Consider the following 18,091-nt stretch of genomic DNA (forward strand, 5'->3'; position numbering starts at 1 on the left):
TACCACTGAAATTTTTATCATTATACAATCAGTCATAGGAAGAATCAAGGGTGAGCGAGTGTTTATGCCTCCCGCTATTCAGATGATTGTATCAAATCTTGTAGTGACTCAGTCAGTCATACAGGGTGATTCTTAATTATGGTAAAATAATTTTATACGTGATAATAGAGGTGAAAATAAGAAAAAAAGTTCTCATAAACATATATCCATAAACACTTCATAAGCGAGCTATACAGTGTGAAAGATTTCACCTGGAATTCAGTTCCTCTGGTGAAATACACCGATGCTGAATTGTTTGGGGACTAGTTTTTGGAATACTTATGGTGGAGTCATATGGAAAAATATCTGAAATATTGAATAAAACTAGTCTGGAAGCTGTAGTGTGAATTGTTTTCGAGACAAAGTAAGTAAAGTAAATTCGTATGGCTATGGTTGGTGGGGAGTCCCTTGCGGGAAGGTCCCACCGCCTGAATATATAATTTAAGCCGTCAATGGGCCTTACGACTGTCATACTTCAGCCGGGACCGACAGTTTAACGTGCTCATCCGATAACACTAATAATTTTTTTCGAGACAAAAGTTGAAATATGCAAAAATCTAAGTAGAAGAACACAGACTTCTACGTTTGATGCCCAATAACTTTCTTCAATGACCAGTAAACGAATAATTTTTTGCAATAAAAATTGTAGAGAATTCAATTCTGAGAAGAATCATGTAAGCTGTGTAAACTCAATTTGGATGAAAGTTGAATAAAATGTATTCTTATGTAGTACATTACACCACAAAAATTTGCTGTTTTATGAGGAGAGAACTAATGATTCATAGGTTGTAGCTGATTGCAAATGAAACATGGATTTTAATAACAGCTGTTCCACAACAGCTGATTTATTTTTTTTTCAGAAAAGAAAATATTTAAAAGAAATTATCAGCTGAAAATTATTTTCAGAAATATTTTAGCTCACTGTTGAACAAAACAACAAACTGTAAGTTAGGCCTACTGTAACCGCACTGTTTTTTTTTTTTTTGTTTAATCTATTAACCAGTTATTTGTAACCATTCCACTTTGCTTTTGTGTAAAGTGTTAACTTTTTAAAAAATGGCAGGTAATTTTAGAGATTATTCATACTCCGAATTAGCTGACATGCATTTAATGTATGAAATGGGACACTGTAATAGTTCTTTAGCAAGACGTTTGTATCAAGAGAACTTTCCTTGATACTCCTTACAGAGTATGTCCAAGTTCAAGGTTTTTTGCCACTATCCCATCAACGTCTGTCACCAGGTTCTTTGATATTCAAAGAGCACATTTATGCAGGCGGACCCCGATCTACTATCACTGGTAGAAGAACAAGTTCCTCATGAAATTTATGAACATCCAGAGAAGAGCACAAGAGAATTGTCACTGCAGTTTAATGTTAATCAATCTATTATTTGGAGGATACTAAAAGAGCAACAATTTCAGACTTACCACCTTCAGAAAGTTCATACTCTATTGCCACGATACTATTTTCCCCGTGCTGGTATTTGCCGATGGTTTTTAGAGAAACGGAACTTGTTAACCCAAACTTTTTAACAACAGTTTTATTTACCGACGATGCACACTTTACAAGAACAGCTATCTTTAACGTCCACAACCAACATATTTGGGCAGATGAGAATCCTCATGCTATCAATCCTAATTGTCCACAACATTAGTTTTCAGTGAACATTTGGGCAGGAATCATAGGAGATCATCTACTTCTGTTCGAGCTTTCTCCCAGGCTTAATGGCATAATCTACTTAAACTTTTCGAGAGAGGAGCTATTCATCTTACTCGGAGATGTACTTCTTCAGTTGCGCCAAAACATTTGGTTTATGCATGATGCAGCTCCAGCACACTTCAGAGTTGCTGTTCGTGAACACCTGAATCACTGCTTTCCAAATCAATGTATAGGCCGAGGTGGGCCATTAACATGGCCAGCTAGGTCACCAGACTTGAATCCTTTGGATTTTTATCTTTGGGGACTCTTGAAAACCTTAGTATACAATACTCCGATTGATACCATTGAATAACCCCCCCGATTAAGGATTTTGAACGGATTAGAAATGATAAAGCAGACTCCTGGAATATTTGAACGGGTCCGACAATCGATGAGAAGCCGTCTGAATGCATCCAGAACAACGGAGGTCACTTTGAACATCATCTTAAGTCTATTGGTATAAGTTTAATGTCATTCAGATATTTTACTTTCATATAAGAATAAAACTTTTCATGAAAACCGAATATTTTATTTGCAATCAGCTACAACCTATGAGTTATTAGTTCTCTCCTCATGAAATGACAAATTTTTGTGGTGTAATGTACTACAAAAGAACATATTTTATTGAACTTTCATTTGAATTTAGTTTACACAGCTTACATGATTCTTCTTAGAATTGAATTCTCTTCAATTTTTATTGCAAAAAATTATTTGTTTACTAGTTATTAAAAAGTTATTGGGCATCAAACGTAGAAGTCTGTGTTTTTCTACTTAGATTTTTTGCATATTTCAACTTTTTTCTCGAAAACTACTCACACTACAGCTTCCAGACTAGTTTTATTCAATTTTCAGATATTTTTCATATGAATCCACCATAAGTTTTTCAAAAACTAGTCCCCAAACAATTCAGCATCGGTGTATTTCACCAGAAGTACTGAATTCCGGGCGAAATCTTCCACCCTCTCTATAGCTTTCTAATGAAGCGTTTATGGATATTTGTTTATAAGAACTTTTTTTCTTATTTTTACCTCTACTATCACGTATCAAATTATTTTACCATAATTAAGAATCACCATGTATAGTGTATTAAAAAAAAATAATTACATGATAGGTGTTTCCTTAAGAATCAAGAAAGCTCTTCATTAGAATCAGCAAATCAAATAAAATCCATCTCACAAAAAAATGTCATTCAAATTCGGGTTCATAGCTTCCTCGAACAATTAGGTTGATAATATCAAGCAGAATATCTCAATTTCTTCTTATAGGTACTCAACATTTCTACAAGAGCATGTACCATTTATTTTCTTTCATCACTCATCAGTTTGAATTACCATTACCATTTTCCATTACAAGGGAATCAAAATGACTATACTCAATTAATCTCTCACAATACACTTACACTTAAATGTATCTATCACAATAAATTTTATACTTTGATGGAAGTTTTCGTCGATAATAATTTCCTTAATTATATTATAATCTATGACGTACCTTTAGTAGCGGTTATAGGAGGAAAATTTTCATAGTAAGGTGACAAATTTGATATCCTCTCTTCTCAATTAAAGCATTTACTGAGGCGGAAAAAACTAAAACATGCTATTGGAACAAAAGGTTCCACAGCCAAATATCAACAAACCTAAATCTGGCAAAAAAGCAATTATTAACACAAAATACTGAGACTACATTATTCAGTTCTGCTACCAGCAATGGACAGACGCTGAATGAAGTCCACGTTACGCTTGCCTGTTCTAGGAGCTGTGTGATCGTCCATACTAGATAGGAACCTAACCAACGTTAACTGTGATTGGTAGTTACCAATTTATTGGAAATATTCATCACAATTTCTGCCAATAGAATGGAACGGTACTACTATAAATTAAGATACATTCTCCCACCAAGTGACAGCTATTTTCCAAATTCCTAACCAAATAAGGCATGATTGATAATCAATCGGACACAAATTCCTTGCCTTATAAGGTCATGAACTAGGCTGATGCTCCAGCAAAATCGTTGATTCTCCTAGTACCATAACTCCTACACACACTCTTACAGAGTCGACACTACACAACGCAGAAAAGCAAAGCAGTGAAACAAGTTGTTATAACAGACTGACTTCTCATAATAATTTGCATAATCCTCATCATTCACAATTTGAACAATGAATATTGTTACAGTTTACACCGAAGGCACAAATACAAAGATCCACTACACCTGAGAATGAATCTTTCTCCAAACGCAGAGTAGTTATTGACAGAATGTTGATAACTTAATCCTTATGGATTCTATTAGATTGAACGGAACTCGACTAACACATATGTTTTTTAATAATAATAATAATAATAATAGTTGGCCTCCACATCACCCCTTACAGCCAACCCGTTCCACCACATGGCGCCAAGTGACTAGTGAGTATATGCTTAGGCAATTTGCGTGCAATAGAACGGCACAAGTGGCCTTTATTTATTGCAACTGTCATAAAAATGAAAATGTTCATCAAATATTTACATTTTTTTAATAACTTTGGTGTAAACGCAGCTTCACTCTTCGTTTCACTCATTCAAAAGTGTAAAAGCAGCCAATACACTGATTCTTTCTTCTATGGAAGTTCATTATATAAATGAGAGTCCATTCATAATAATTTAATTAGTCTGACATTTAATGTGGCTGATTACTCATGTCCTAAACTTTACTACAATAAATATTAAAGTGGGAATTTTCAAGTGGACATTTTAATGTTAATTTGAATAATTCTGGATAGAGTTTATTCAATCACTTTGATTATTGACTATATCATTATATGATTTTTTTAAAATCTTAGCTTGAAACCAAAAGCTTAGGGATGGAAATTCGAATGTAAATAACATGTTACTTAATTTAATTTCTATCTGAATTGAAAACTTTAGTATTTACTTGTGATTCATTGATATAAATATCAATAGTTTTGTCTTGTGTCATGAAATGACATCAATATCAGGGACCTAGCATCGCTCTGGAGTACAAAAGCATAAAAAAACTATTACAAAAGAAGGAATGATAATATCATTCATAGGTTATACAGAAATGTTCTATCTAATCACAGAAAATTGAGATTAATTCCCAGAGGAATGCAAAAATTTTCCTCACAAAGGCCCGGTTGCAGAAAAACCAGTTGAATTTTAATCTTGATTAATTTCAAGTGAACCAAATCAGAGAAGACTATTTCAAAAAAATGGATCTACTGGAATTTATCAGGATTGAAAATAATCCGGCTTCTTTGCTACTGGTACTAAGTACCTAATTGAATCATCACAAATGTTCAACAGCTGAGTCATAATTTTGACACAGTCCCACACACATGAACTCGCTCACTCACTTCCATCAACAACAGAAATAATTATTATCAGCTGTTTTTACAAGGATGAATGATAATTATCCTTTCAATGTCCTTCAGCGAGTTTTTCCATGGATGAGACCTAGTGCAATCGAATTCTTATATCATAAACCTACTATGCTTTCAATTTCGTGAGAATCGTTAGAGCCTTTTTCGAGATCCGATGAAATTACATACATAAAACATCTAAATATTCAAACATCCAAACATCTGAACATCTAAACATACAAACAGAAATTGCTCGTTCAATAGTATAGGATGAAGGGAAATAGGACCAGCTGATGGAATATTATGTTTGTCTCGATATAGTTTTTAGCTGATTTTGAAACATGAAAATATCAGGTCCAGTAGCCTGTTTAATTTCAATCATGATTAAATTCCATGAGAACTAATCATAGCAGGGCTTTTTTCAACAGAAGGCTTCTATGATTGGTTCACGTGGTATTTAGTCCGGGTTAGGAATTAGCAGACAGGTCAACTGGCTTTCTCAAGGCCATGGCTGCGTAGAAACATAGAGCAACAGAGGAACCAATACAACAGAATCTGAAGAAATTAGTTGCATTTCTATCACCTCACAATGAATATCAATTCAACTACCATATGTTTGGAGAGATCGATTTTAAGTTCATTTTGCTATCATCTGGTCACTTTCTGTACCTATTCTTCCAGATGTTCCATGAATACTGCAATGTTTTAAAATAGGATCGCTAAATTTGGTAACTCAACTACAGCTTTTATAATCTTTTTCACTTGCTCACACTTTTTTCCCACGTTTTCAACAGAGTATGGAAACTTTTTTTGATCAGCTGCTACTTGAGGGACCAATAATCCTTTCTGAAAGAGCTTCTACGATTTTTCCCAGAGTTGAGACCTGGGGCCTGTTTCATAAAAGTTACAAGCCCTGTAATACAGGAGAATCACCATTCCAATTACATGCTCAATATAGCCGATAAAATCAGCTGTTCCTGTATTACAGGACTTCTAAGTTTTTATGGAACAGGCCCCTGTTCCAAAATATTTTTTTATCGCAAACGTACTCTATTCCTGATTTAATGAAAAAATGTTAGAGGCGTTTTCGAGATCCGTCAGAGATACATACAACATTTCCGCAAACACATATTCAAACAGAAATTTTTCGCTTAGTATAATTGACTACAATGATTATTATTTCATCCAATGAGATCTTATTTCACATAATAATAACAACGGGTACCTTTAAAAAGCGAAAATGTCAAACATATAGTTACTAGCAAGAACCCGTGCTTCGCAAGGATCTATTTTAAAACTTGACAAAATGAAAACTTGAAGTAATGAAATTTTGAAGAATTGAGAATAGGCCTATAACCATCCTTGGTTAATTAAGAATCTATAAGCAAAATTTCAAGTTAATTAGTCCAGTAGTGATGATGCGTCAAACATAATTTTCCCATCCCGTACGTGCATAAGCCAGTTCTTTACTTTATAATAATTATTATAGATATAGTTAACGACTGCAAGAGATAGGACTGTGGAACAGAATAGTGGTGAAACTATGATAGCGCCAGAAGTGTCTCAAACACAATAGTGGGTACTACATGAACTTTTTGAAAGTGATTTGAAAAAAAGTTAAAACAACAGAACTGAATCCTTATCATTCTACCTTCATTTAGAGAGGCTTTTGTTTGAGCCGAATGGAAATCTTTTTATAAAAAAAGGAATGTGTGTTTGTGTGTTTGTTCTCTGTAGACTTGAAAACTACTTGACATAACGGCATGAAACTTTGGGAATATGTTGTGTGAATATTGGGGATGGTTTCTGAACAGAAAATTTAATAGGGGGGCTAATAATAATTATTTATTAATCCATTTTACAGACATATGTTTTCGAAATTTTCGGCCTAGCGGCTACTGAAGAACGAAAAAATGATCATGATTCAAGATCATATTGTGATAATATGATTTAGCATCTAAAGTTACCAGCTGTAATAAACATATCACCCTGTGATAAATTATTTTGTACTTGTATTAAAACGGTAGTTTGGAGTTGAAGTGTAGTTGATTGGTACCAGCTGTTGATAATGGTTCCTTAGAAGACCTATACAAATAATTATCACTCCCCTATCATTGAGAAACTGGAAATTGTTCAAAAAAAATTATTCACCTAATGAAAGAGAGTATATATATATTGTATAGTATATATGTATAGTATTCATATTGCATTCATTAGTTACTGAAGAATGAAAGAATAATTTAAATTTTTTTGAAATTAGCTTAGCTTATATTCATCCTAAAATGGTAAGAATATGGAATTCTGTGTGATTCATCGTACATCGCATATTTCCTGGACCATAAAATATCGACAATCTACAGCTATGAAAACATTGAATATTTTTCTTTGAAACACTGATATAACCTTTTTTTAATTGAAAACATTACTGATAGATATTACTACCAATTGATTGAGAAGAATAATATGTTTTCGGAATAATGAATGCTGCATGACTAAGCACATAAGAAGTCCGTATTAAGATGTAAATGAACATGTTGATTGTCAGATGAATTTCATGATTCACCAAATAAAGTCAAGTGTAACATGAGATACATTGGCGGTACGAAGTTCGCTGGGTAAGCTAGTTGTAAATTAAGCTTTATTATTAATAGACAACGCTGAAAAATACAGGCTCAATCACCAGGAATACTATAAATCTATGAGAGACCAGTAAGCCATTAATGTTGAGTAGTTCAATTACTTCCATTATGGACACTGGATACATTATGGACAATCAATACGTATGACATTTATTAGCTACCGTACAGAATAAAAAATTTTTGATTGCAGTGACCCCGACTACTGTATTATGAATAACCATTCGGATCAAATATAAAGAATTACTCGCATCTCTCATCAACTCGTAATTTTTATTCACAAAATATTAACAAAAAATATATATTAAGTTATATTTAATAAACTCACGGCTAGTACTCAAGTTTGTCTTTTTCTGGCCGTGATACAAATAAATGTAGGTATATGTTTGACATTTTGTTTCTGTAATCTTGTTGTCTATCAAGAAAGTTTTCAATGTGATTTTTGATGACAATAAAATTTAATTTAAAAAAAGAATTATCAACAAACTCCTAACCAAAGAAAACCTTTGTGCTCTGTTCTAATCGGAATGTATGAAACTCCATATACAGCTGATAGAAGGCGCAAACCGAACTGGCCAAGCATACAACGATGGAACAAACACGTGTTAAGCTCGCGCTCTCAATCAACGCAATATCAATTCGATCAGCTAATAGATGAAAATGTTTTAAGCTTTCCAATGATTACAACATATGTTAGAATATCATGTGTCAATTATCTCAGTTCCATATGGAGTTCACCTTACCATAAGCTTACTTAATAGGATCCTTTGAAATCCTTAGAGGCAAAATATCTCAAAATCCGTTCTTAGTACGCATCTAGCATGTTTTAAGAATATTTGTGCAAAGTTTTAAGTCTGTAGGCCAATTAGTTTGAGCTGTAGTGTGATTCTACATCAAAATTTTCGAAAAGTGCCCTCTCCTGAACCCCCCTGTGCTCCTGATTGTAATTTTTCTGCATAGATCTGATTTTTTTCGTACCTGAACGAAAAAGTTCCTCATATCTTTGCTGTGCAATGAACGGTTAAAAAGTGAAAATTTTGGGGGGCCCAGCTCCTTCAGGGGGGTGGGGGTCAGATTTCTGAAAATTGTTTTGTAGTGAATGTTTTGTGGCTACAATAATCAATTGTGCGAAATTTCAAGTTTTTAGGCTTAGTAGTTTGGGCTGTGGTGTGATTTCAGTTTGTCGGGGCTTAGCCTCTTAGATATAGGTAGAAGAAGAAGAAGAAGAAGAAGAAAAAGGAGAAGATAGATTATTATGTTGCTTTGGCCTGTGATCTGTATAATTGTCCTGTAACAACTAAAGGTGCGTTCACACATGCCGAACCGAACCTCGAGCCGCGCAGCAAACCGTGCATTCCTCCGAACATCTTGCCTTTCAACAAACATGAGCATATGTTTCATAATGTTGAAAATCAGCTGTTAATCATTCGCCGTACCGTCCTCCGAACCATTCGCCGTCCTGCTTGCCTCTGTTCTAACTGCTCGCCTCACCTCACTCTGAACGCTGAAGTTTTCAGCCAATCAGAGCCCTCGATTACAATAATAATTCGCCGTGCAGCTCGCTCCACAATATTTTGGCTATCCATCACAAGTGGAAAACATGCGAACATGAATACAGAAGTATGGGCAATTTTTTATTTGATTAAATTCATGAAATTCCATTCCATGAATTTAATCAATTTCATTTCAAATTGAATTTAATCCAATTTCATTTGAAATTTCAATTGAATAGAAATGGTAGAGAATAATTATCATGTAGATATCTACACCTTCATTTAAAAACATATTATCTGCATGCATTTTCATATTGCCGATACAGCATTGATAAAACTGTAGACGTTTATTTAGCAGTCTCAAAAAACTGTTCTTGTTGAAAAATTAATAATACATGCCACGTGTAGGCTTATACATTCCATCAGGAAAACGAAGTTCAAAACTATGGTTTTCCTAAACATATGTTTTTGAGATAATTTCTTTGATGCAGCTGTTTCACATTCACCATTATAAATTATTATACAGAGTTTGTGAAAATAAAAATATCTATTGATTACCAAAACAGTACAATAATTATTATATTAATGATAATAATTAATTATTAAAACAATACTTTTATTATATCAATAATAATAATATTATTAAATATATTTATCAATTATCAGAACAATATTATTGAGGTTGAGTGGAATCAGGTAGAAAGCAATAATAGAACAGATGTTCTTTTTTGAATTTCTATCATATTATTTTGTTATTTCCAATGATAACAACATATGTTAGAATATCACATTTCAATAAATAAATTATCTTATTTCCATATGGCACTCACCTTACCATGTTCATAACCTTACTTAATAGGATCCTTTTTCATCCTTTGAAACCCTTAGAGGCAAAATATCTCAAAATCCGTTCTTAGTGCGCGTCTAGCATGTTTGAAGAATATTTGTGCAAAGTTTCAAGTCTGTTGGACAATTAGTTTGAGCTGTAGTGTGATTTTACATCAAAATTTTCGAAAAATGCCCTCTCCTGGACCCCCCTGTGCTCCTGATCGAAATTTTTCTGCATAGATCTAATTTTTTTCGTAGCTGAACAAAAAAGTTCTTCATGACTTTGCTGTGCAATGAGCGGTTAAAAAGTACAAAATTTTGAGGGGGGGGCCAGCTCCCTCAGGGGGGCAAATTTCTGAAAATCCTTTCTTAGTGGATGTTTTCAGGCTACCATAAACAATCGTGCAAAATTTCATGTTTTAAGGCTCAGTAGTTTGGGCTGTGGTGTGATTTCAGTCTGTCGGGGCTCAGCCTTTTATAAGTATAGAGATTGAAATCGAAACTAATAACAGCTGGCATAAAAAGCAAAAATGGCAATCATAATTTTGAAATCGAAACAGTAGCTATCATCTTATCTCCATCTGATCTAATGTAAACAAAATAGTAAGATTCACATCAACGTGTCAGCATTATTTGAATGGGGAGCATTGATGCTATTAATGAGCTATACTGACAGTTTCAAGTGAATATCAACGAACTGTTATGCATATTCTCCAATATTTTTATTGAAAGATACCTTCTATTTTTTTGATCCACGGGAAAAGCGCCTTACTCCTTTGGAAGATATTTTTACATTGAGAAAAGCAACAACAGCTATTTGGCCGTATTGATAAGTAACCCCTTTCTTTCGTCAATTTAAATTCTGGCCGAATTTCCTCATTCTTTGCATACAGATTCCACAACGGACACTTCTGAAGTTTTAAAAATACTCTCCATTCATCATACTGAATAATTTGAATTTCATCGAAATTGTTTAAGCTGTTCACGCGATCTGTCAGATATACAAACAAAATTAGTCTTGACAGAATAGGATCAATTGATAGAACTCCCGTCATAATAGTTTGTTTTATGAAACATAAAAATTATCTATACTCCCAGGAATAGAAATAAAAATATTTATTGTTATTTATATTCTAATATTTAAAAATCTGATTACCCTTTTTAAAATTATTCAACACGACATGTTCCGGCTATAAATAATGCCATTATCAAGTGATTGGAAAATAAATAATAATAATATAATATTCTCAGGAATAGCTAGCTCTGATTGAAGTAGCAGTGCCCAATCAATTTTTCCGCGCGATAAATGCATTTTAATCTTCAACTTGGTGCCAACCTAACAAAGTTAACTCAACTTAATGCCAACCTGACAAAATTATCAATTTGGTTACCAGATAACAACTGTTTCGAAGAGGTACTCTCTCTAGATTATAGTTCTATATTGATGATATATGGTATGGACATTTCAATTATAATCAAGAGATTTGAAAAAGAAGAATATACATGCTAAAAGACGAAGTTTAAACCCTTAAAAACCACCATTAGAGTTGAAATATCGCCAAAAGATTTCTTAGTGAGCACCTAGGACTTATAAGGAAGCTATATTTCAAGTTTTGTTGCAATCCGTCCAATAGTTTTCCAGAAATCGTGATCAGTGAGTCAGTGAGTTAGTGAGTCAGTGAGTCAGTGAGTCAGTGAGATAAGAATTTTATAAGTATAGGAGTATTATACCTTAGCAAAAAAGTTGGAGATTTCCCAAGTCCCAGTTTTATATCAAAATTTAATATTTATATCTTTCTTTGGACAAATTTTATGTCATAAATTTGTTTTTCAACTTATTCTAAAGGTTCGAGAACAAAAGTTTCTCTTTTTAAGTGAATTTTTGATAAAGAAATTTCTGAATGATGATCACGAATTTATTCCAGCCTCATGTGTTTATTGTGCATTGGGTGATGGATGGATTTTGAATTTTCAATTTTTTCAGCTCAAATTGTGCAGGCTGGTCATAGCAATGTCTCCCGGCTACATAGGCCAAAACGACCCTTTGAATGCTTCTAATCTTTTTTTCTTGGCATATGCATATACAGGGTGTTTCAGAAGTAGTGTCGACCATTTCAGGGCATTGTTCCTTGATGATAGGAGACTACAAATGTCGTATTTGAAGTGTCCAAAACTCGGCGGTTATCTTTATAGCTGCCATTTTTTTTTTTTTTTTTTTGATTCAGGAATTTTTATCCCAACAACGAAATGTTGTATTGAACTGAAACTTGGCAAGAATTTTTTCAAATTCGTTCTTAGTGCGTCTCTTGATGTCCAACTGAACAAACCTGCCAAATTTGAACGTATTTGGCCCAGTAGTTTTCTAGTTCTGTTGATTATGAATGAATGAGTGAATGAGTCGGTGCCATTTCGCTTCTGTATAGATTGGCCTTTTTGAGAATATTGGTCTGAAGATAAAATTCCTTAGTAAGAATATCAATCGACTAAAATTCATAATCCATCAAAACATTGCACATTACTGTCAAAACAAGCGAAAAAGAAAGAGAAAGTAATCAGGGAAGACGAATTCTCTTGATTCTATTTCAATATTAACTTCTGATATAACGTTCTACATTTCCAGTTAATTATTTTAGGTATATGACCAGTTTTTATATTATATTATTACTATTATTATTATTATTAGTATTATTATATATTGGTATTATATTATATTATTTGAATGTTATATTGTTTCCAAATGCTGATACATGGATAGCAACTCCATTTATATATATTTTTACTATTATTATTATTTGAGGTTTTGCTTGACCACCATTTCCCTGGGCTCCGACCCCCAAGGAAGAGTGACAAGCGATTTTTCCAGAGTGAGTGCTCCACATGTCCATGTGGTAAACAATCATACTGGGTCCGTTACCATTAAATCGTTTGCTCTGAGTAGACGTAATGATCCAAGAATGACAGCCTTCTGCATCCGACCTGCAAGCACAGCAGCAGGTCTCTCACAGGCTGGAATCGTTCTAAGGTTGGCCAAAAATGAAGGTCTCATGCCTCCCAGTACACCTACAATCAACACCACCATTCTCACAGAGTAGCCTGGGTTTAGCCTGCGCAGCTCCATTAGTAGGTCATGATATTTCGTCTGTTTTTCCTCCTCTTTGGTGACAATGTTACCCTCAGCTGGTGCTGAAAACTCAATGACATACATTGTCTTCGAAGTGATGTCAAGGAGGACAACATCAGGCTTTGTGGCTCTTAAAAGCCTGGTGGTAGAGAATGAGTAATTCCAATAAATTCGGCACCTCTCATTCCCCACAACAGATTCAATCTCCCCTGGGGCATAAGGCAGCACTGGTGTTTTGTCGATACCATATGAGTGTCTAAGATGGTAATAGAGAACTCGCAGAGCAGCATTATGTCGATGGATGCAGCCTGCAGTTGCATGCACAGAACAAGAAGACAGGATGTGCATGATCGTCTCTGGTGCTCTATGACACACCCTGCAACTGATATCAGGAACATCCATGTGCATTACTCTGCTGCGGTATGACAATGTGTTGATGACACCATCTTGACATGCCAGTATGAAACCCTCAGTCTCAGATTTCAGGGCTGCTGACTTCAGAAAAGCAAAAGTCAGTGGCTTGGACAAGCCTTGCTCCTCAACATGCCTGTAGAAAACACCATGCAAGGACTTGTCCTTATGTTGCTGCAACAGGAGTCTGGACTCAGCAGTCTTTATTCTAGCCCTGAGCTGATTAGGCTCATGCTCCTCCTCCCGATCAGTGCGAAAATCGAGACCAAGGGTATCTGCCGCATGCCGTGCTGCCTTATATAGGAAGGCCCCAACCCCTGCAACTTCATGGTCATGAACCAGCTGCATAAGGGGATCAGAGCATCTTTGTATGCTGCAGGCAAACTGTAAGGCCACCCTGTTGTGCAGATTCTCCAAACCAAGTAGACCTCTGCCCCCTTCATGCCTTGGCAGGTATATTCGGGCAACAGAAGAGCGGGGATGTAAACTTCTCTCCATGTGCATCCTTTTTCGGGTTTCCCTGTCCAGGTCCTGGAGCTCATTCCGATTCCACTTAACCACTCCAAAAGAGTAGGTGAGAACCGGCACAGCGAGCATGTTGGTGGCTTCAACTTTATTCTTACCAGATAACTCAGATGACCAGAGCCTCCTGAGTCTCCTCTCATACTCACTGCAGAGAGCCATCTTTATTTTTACAGCATCCTGAGCTTGATTCTGATCAAATCCCAGATACTGGTATGACTCTCCAGCTCTCAGGGCTCTTATTATGCTTCCATCAATAAGCTCCATTTCCTGCACCAGGCCCTGTAACCTTCCTTTCAGGAGATGTGTTACTGCACACTTGTCCAACCCGAAAGACATGCCAATATCATTTGAATATCGCTGCACCACACCTACAGCCAACTTGAGGTCAGATTTGCTAGCTGCATAAATCTTCAAGTCATCCATATAGAAAAGGTGGCTCACTCTATGGATCCTGTTTCCTGGTGTGCCACAGCAATAGCCCTTTGTTTTCTTCAGGGCAGCAGACAATGGCAGCAGTGAAATGCAGAATAGAAGAGGGCTCAATGAATCTCCTTGGAAGACACCTCTCCCATAAGTTACCACCTTAGTTGACACCATTCTCTGCTGTGATCTGACCTCAAAACGGGTTTTCCACAGGGCAAACAGATCTTCCAGGCATCTCACTATGCTTGGAGGCACAGAAAGGCATTGTAATAAGTGCACTATTAGCTGATGTGATGTGGTATCAAATGCCTTCCTGTAATCAATCCAGGCCATGGACAGGTTACGTTTATATTGAACTGAATCTTGCATGATGCATCTATCAGCAATCAAATTTTCTTTGCAGCCCGCCATGTTCCTTTTACTGCCCCCCTGCTCAAAACACTGCTGCCATACTGGCTGAATGTGCTGCAATATTCGATCACTTATGATCCTTGTAAGGATCTTGTAGCAGACATTCAGGCAGGTGATTGGTCTATAATTGCCTGGGTTGGACAAATCACCCTTTTTGGGTAGGAGGATCGTTCTTCCTTCAACCAGCCAACCTGGGATGGGGTGATGTTCACACAAATAATTGGTGAATATCCGTGCCAAGTGACGATGGGTACAAGGCAGATGTTTCCACCAGTACCCACTAATACCATCAGGGCCTGGTGAGGCGAAGTTCCTTAAGCCTCTAATCACTCCTCTCACCTCCTCCTCAGTTACTGGTGCACAATCCTCCCTCTCATTCCGTATGGATCTGCACATGTCAGCAAAGGCCCCCAAGGCAGGAGTCTCCTTATTTAGCAGAGGCTGAACCTCATAGATTGACCCCCAGAAAGCTTCAATCTCCTCTACAGCAGGTAGTGCATTGTTTGCTTCTACAGGTTTTTGTCCCTCCAACAGTCTTGAAGGGTTGAGGCTGAATGTAGCATTATCATCAACCCATCTAACTCTCTTTTTCAAGGACTGTTGAGCAATTTTCAGTGCCTGTATCCTGTCTATACAATGTTGTTTGATAGTGAGAAGTACTCTCACATTCAAAGTGTGATGCTGTTGTCTTATCTTATGAGCTATCCTCCTTATTCTTGGGGTAAATACTCTTCCTGCTTTCAAGAAGTCAATCACACTTTGAACTCTGGATGCCTGCTGTCTAGTTGTCGTTATTTTCTTTAGAAGCTGTTCCATCCTCTTCCTGGCTTTGAATATGAAGCCACCATCTTTAGGCTTTGGCCTAGTTCTGGAAAGAACTATCTGATAGACAGCTTTATTCAACGTGAGGATATCCACATTGTCCGGGAGTCTCTCCATGAGGCCTTGATCCAACTGAGCCAGTTCTTGTGGCTTCAGATTGAGTTTTAGGTTGGTGTTCTTCCTCCTAGCACCCAAATCTGCTTCTAAATGGGGCTCAATGATTCCAGTTCTGGGCTGTTCTTCCACCTGATCTCCTGGCGGTGTCAACTCATTAATCTCCTCATTTCCAACAACTGGTTTCACTGCTGTGTACCCACTTTTCCGCAAATAGGATACATAGTCTCTCAGTTTTTGTGCAGAGAATTGCAGATCTGGATGCTTTATTATTATTATTATTATATACTATTATATATATTATTATATTATATACTGATATTATTATTATTATTATTATTATATTATTATTATTATTATTATATATTGGTATTATATTATATTATTTAAATGTTATATTGTTTCCAAATGCTGATACATGGATAGCAACTCTATTTGTATGAAATATGTTCGATAACAATAAATAAAAATTTTGATTGATTGATTGATATGAGCAGTTTTTTTTTAAATAAAAGTTTTGATATTAATAAATCATCGCATTCAATAATGATGATTGATTATAGACTTGATAATATTCCATGAAGCGCATTCTTTAAAAAATTATTTCACTTATTATCAAATTCAAGCAAATGCTACAAACCCATACTTGGCATGATATGTCACTGGTTAGAGATTATTAGCGATTGTTGAATTGGTAAATAATATGAATGATGTTGGTCTGGTAGAATCAATGGTTTCATTCCTCGAAGCTCAATATCATTTAACTCAGTATTACGAACATGAGTCTCTGGCTTGCAAGTAGAGAATATTGCCTTGATTGTTGGCTTGAAGAGTCAATACTGCTGCACGGACTTGGTGTGCGTAGTCGAACAACGGCAACTGAAACATGAGGTTCAACAACAATGCATTCTATAAGTGAAGGGGTTTGTCAATATGCAAGCGAGCCTGCTCACAGAAGCGCCACTAGACATAACATTGTACAAGCTATAACATGAGAATACATCATAATGTATTTCAATGGCTGAATTCGGAGGTTGCGGATTCCGCAGAAGTTCTGTAGACGTCAAAAGCCAAACTCCAGACGTCAAAAGCCAGACTCCATATTCATCACCCCTCCTCCACTCAATAACTCCTATTCTTGCTTCAGAAACCTTTTCAATGATTGAAAACTCGGAAGATGGTGCTGCATGAATTATTTTCGGCTGTCCTCGAGACATCACCAGCCTCAGATGATTATTATTCGAGTAAACTGTGAAGCAAACTCTAGATAGTTCAGTCAAATGAATAGCCCATATAGAAAATTGACTTATTCATATACTATTTTTTTCACGTAGTCATCAATAAATAGAAATTGACAGGAACTTTGAACATCAATTTTAAGAATTAAAAGAGATCCCATTGATGACGTTTGAGCATGAAATCCATATTGAAAAACTATATATATATTCATTTAACTAATCCTCATTCTTCTACAAGTGTTACAAAAAATTCTATAAAGACTCATTATCGTGCTATGATACTCAGAGTGAATGAAGAAATGAGAGTTTTACACAATAATATACCATGTACTCATTATAATATATATATTAAATACCTGAATATATACCCATAATCATGTTATGATTCCCAGAGTGGATGGAGAAATGAGTCTTTCGCACAATAATTGTTATACCCTGTATTTGGATGCATGAAAGTTGAGTGTTAGAATGGCATCAACTACTTCCTTCATAGCATCTGTGTATTATACAATAAACAAGAGTTTTGCAATATACAAGAGTTCAATTTGATCTAGTTTGAAGGAATAGTTCATATAATTTCAATCTAATAATTGACACAAGCCTATTATTATGACCTATGATTCCCAATAATTATACTGTCAGAGTCTTTGGACACCTCACAGATATGTAGAATCTTTAAAAATATGCATAAACAAAATGTAAATTCATTTTTTTTTTTTTGGATCATTAGTAGTTTATTGGATTCTAATATTGGAGTCATAATTCTTCCAAATTTCAACAGCAAGGACGAAAACCGAGTAGAGAGACTGCCGACTAGCACACTGTAACTTTTTTCGGTGATAGAAAATTCAGAGAGTGTCATATGTGTGATCAATGTGTCACACCGATTAAACAGTGCAGACAGTTTTGTATGGAAAAAGGGCTTGTGACGTGGAGGCAGATTGAGCAAGGGTGTTGTGTAGGTGTTTGGATG

General features: G+C 35.5%; 2 protein-coding genes across 6 annotated transcripts in view; one reads left to right on the plus strand and one right to left on the minus strand.

The window, feature by feature from the left end:
- Positions 1-18,091, plus strand: part of LOC111051536 (sex peptide receptor) — a 343,318-nt gene that overhangs the window by 71,879 nt on the left and 253,348 nt on the right. The window lies entirely within an intron of this gene.
- On the minus strand, positions 12,950-16,768 carry LOC120349622. Its single transcript, XM_039420081.1, has 2 exons — positions 16,660-16,768; positions 12,950-16,137 (listed from the first exon to the last, which is right to left on the minus strand). Exons 1-2 carry the CDS (start codon positions 16,766-16,768, stop codon positions 12,950-12,952), a joined length of 3,297 nt encoding a protein of 1,098 aa, XP_039276015.1.

This window comes from Nilaparvata lugens, chromosome 2, assembly GCF_014356525.2.
Source record: "Nilaparvata lugens isolate BPH chromosome 2, ASM1435652v1, whole genome shotgun sequence".
Lineage (NCBI taxonomy): Eukaryota > Metazoa > Arthropoda > Insecta > Hemiptera > Delphacidae > Nilaparvata > Nilaparvata lugens.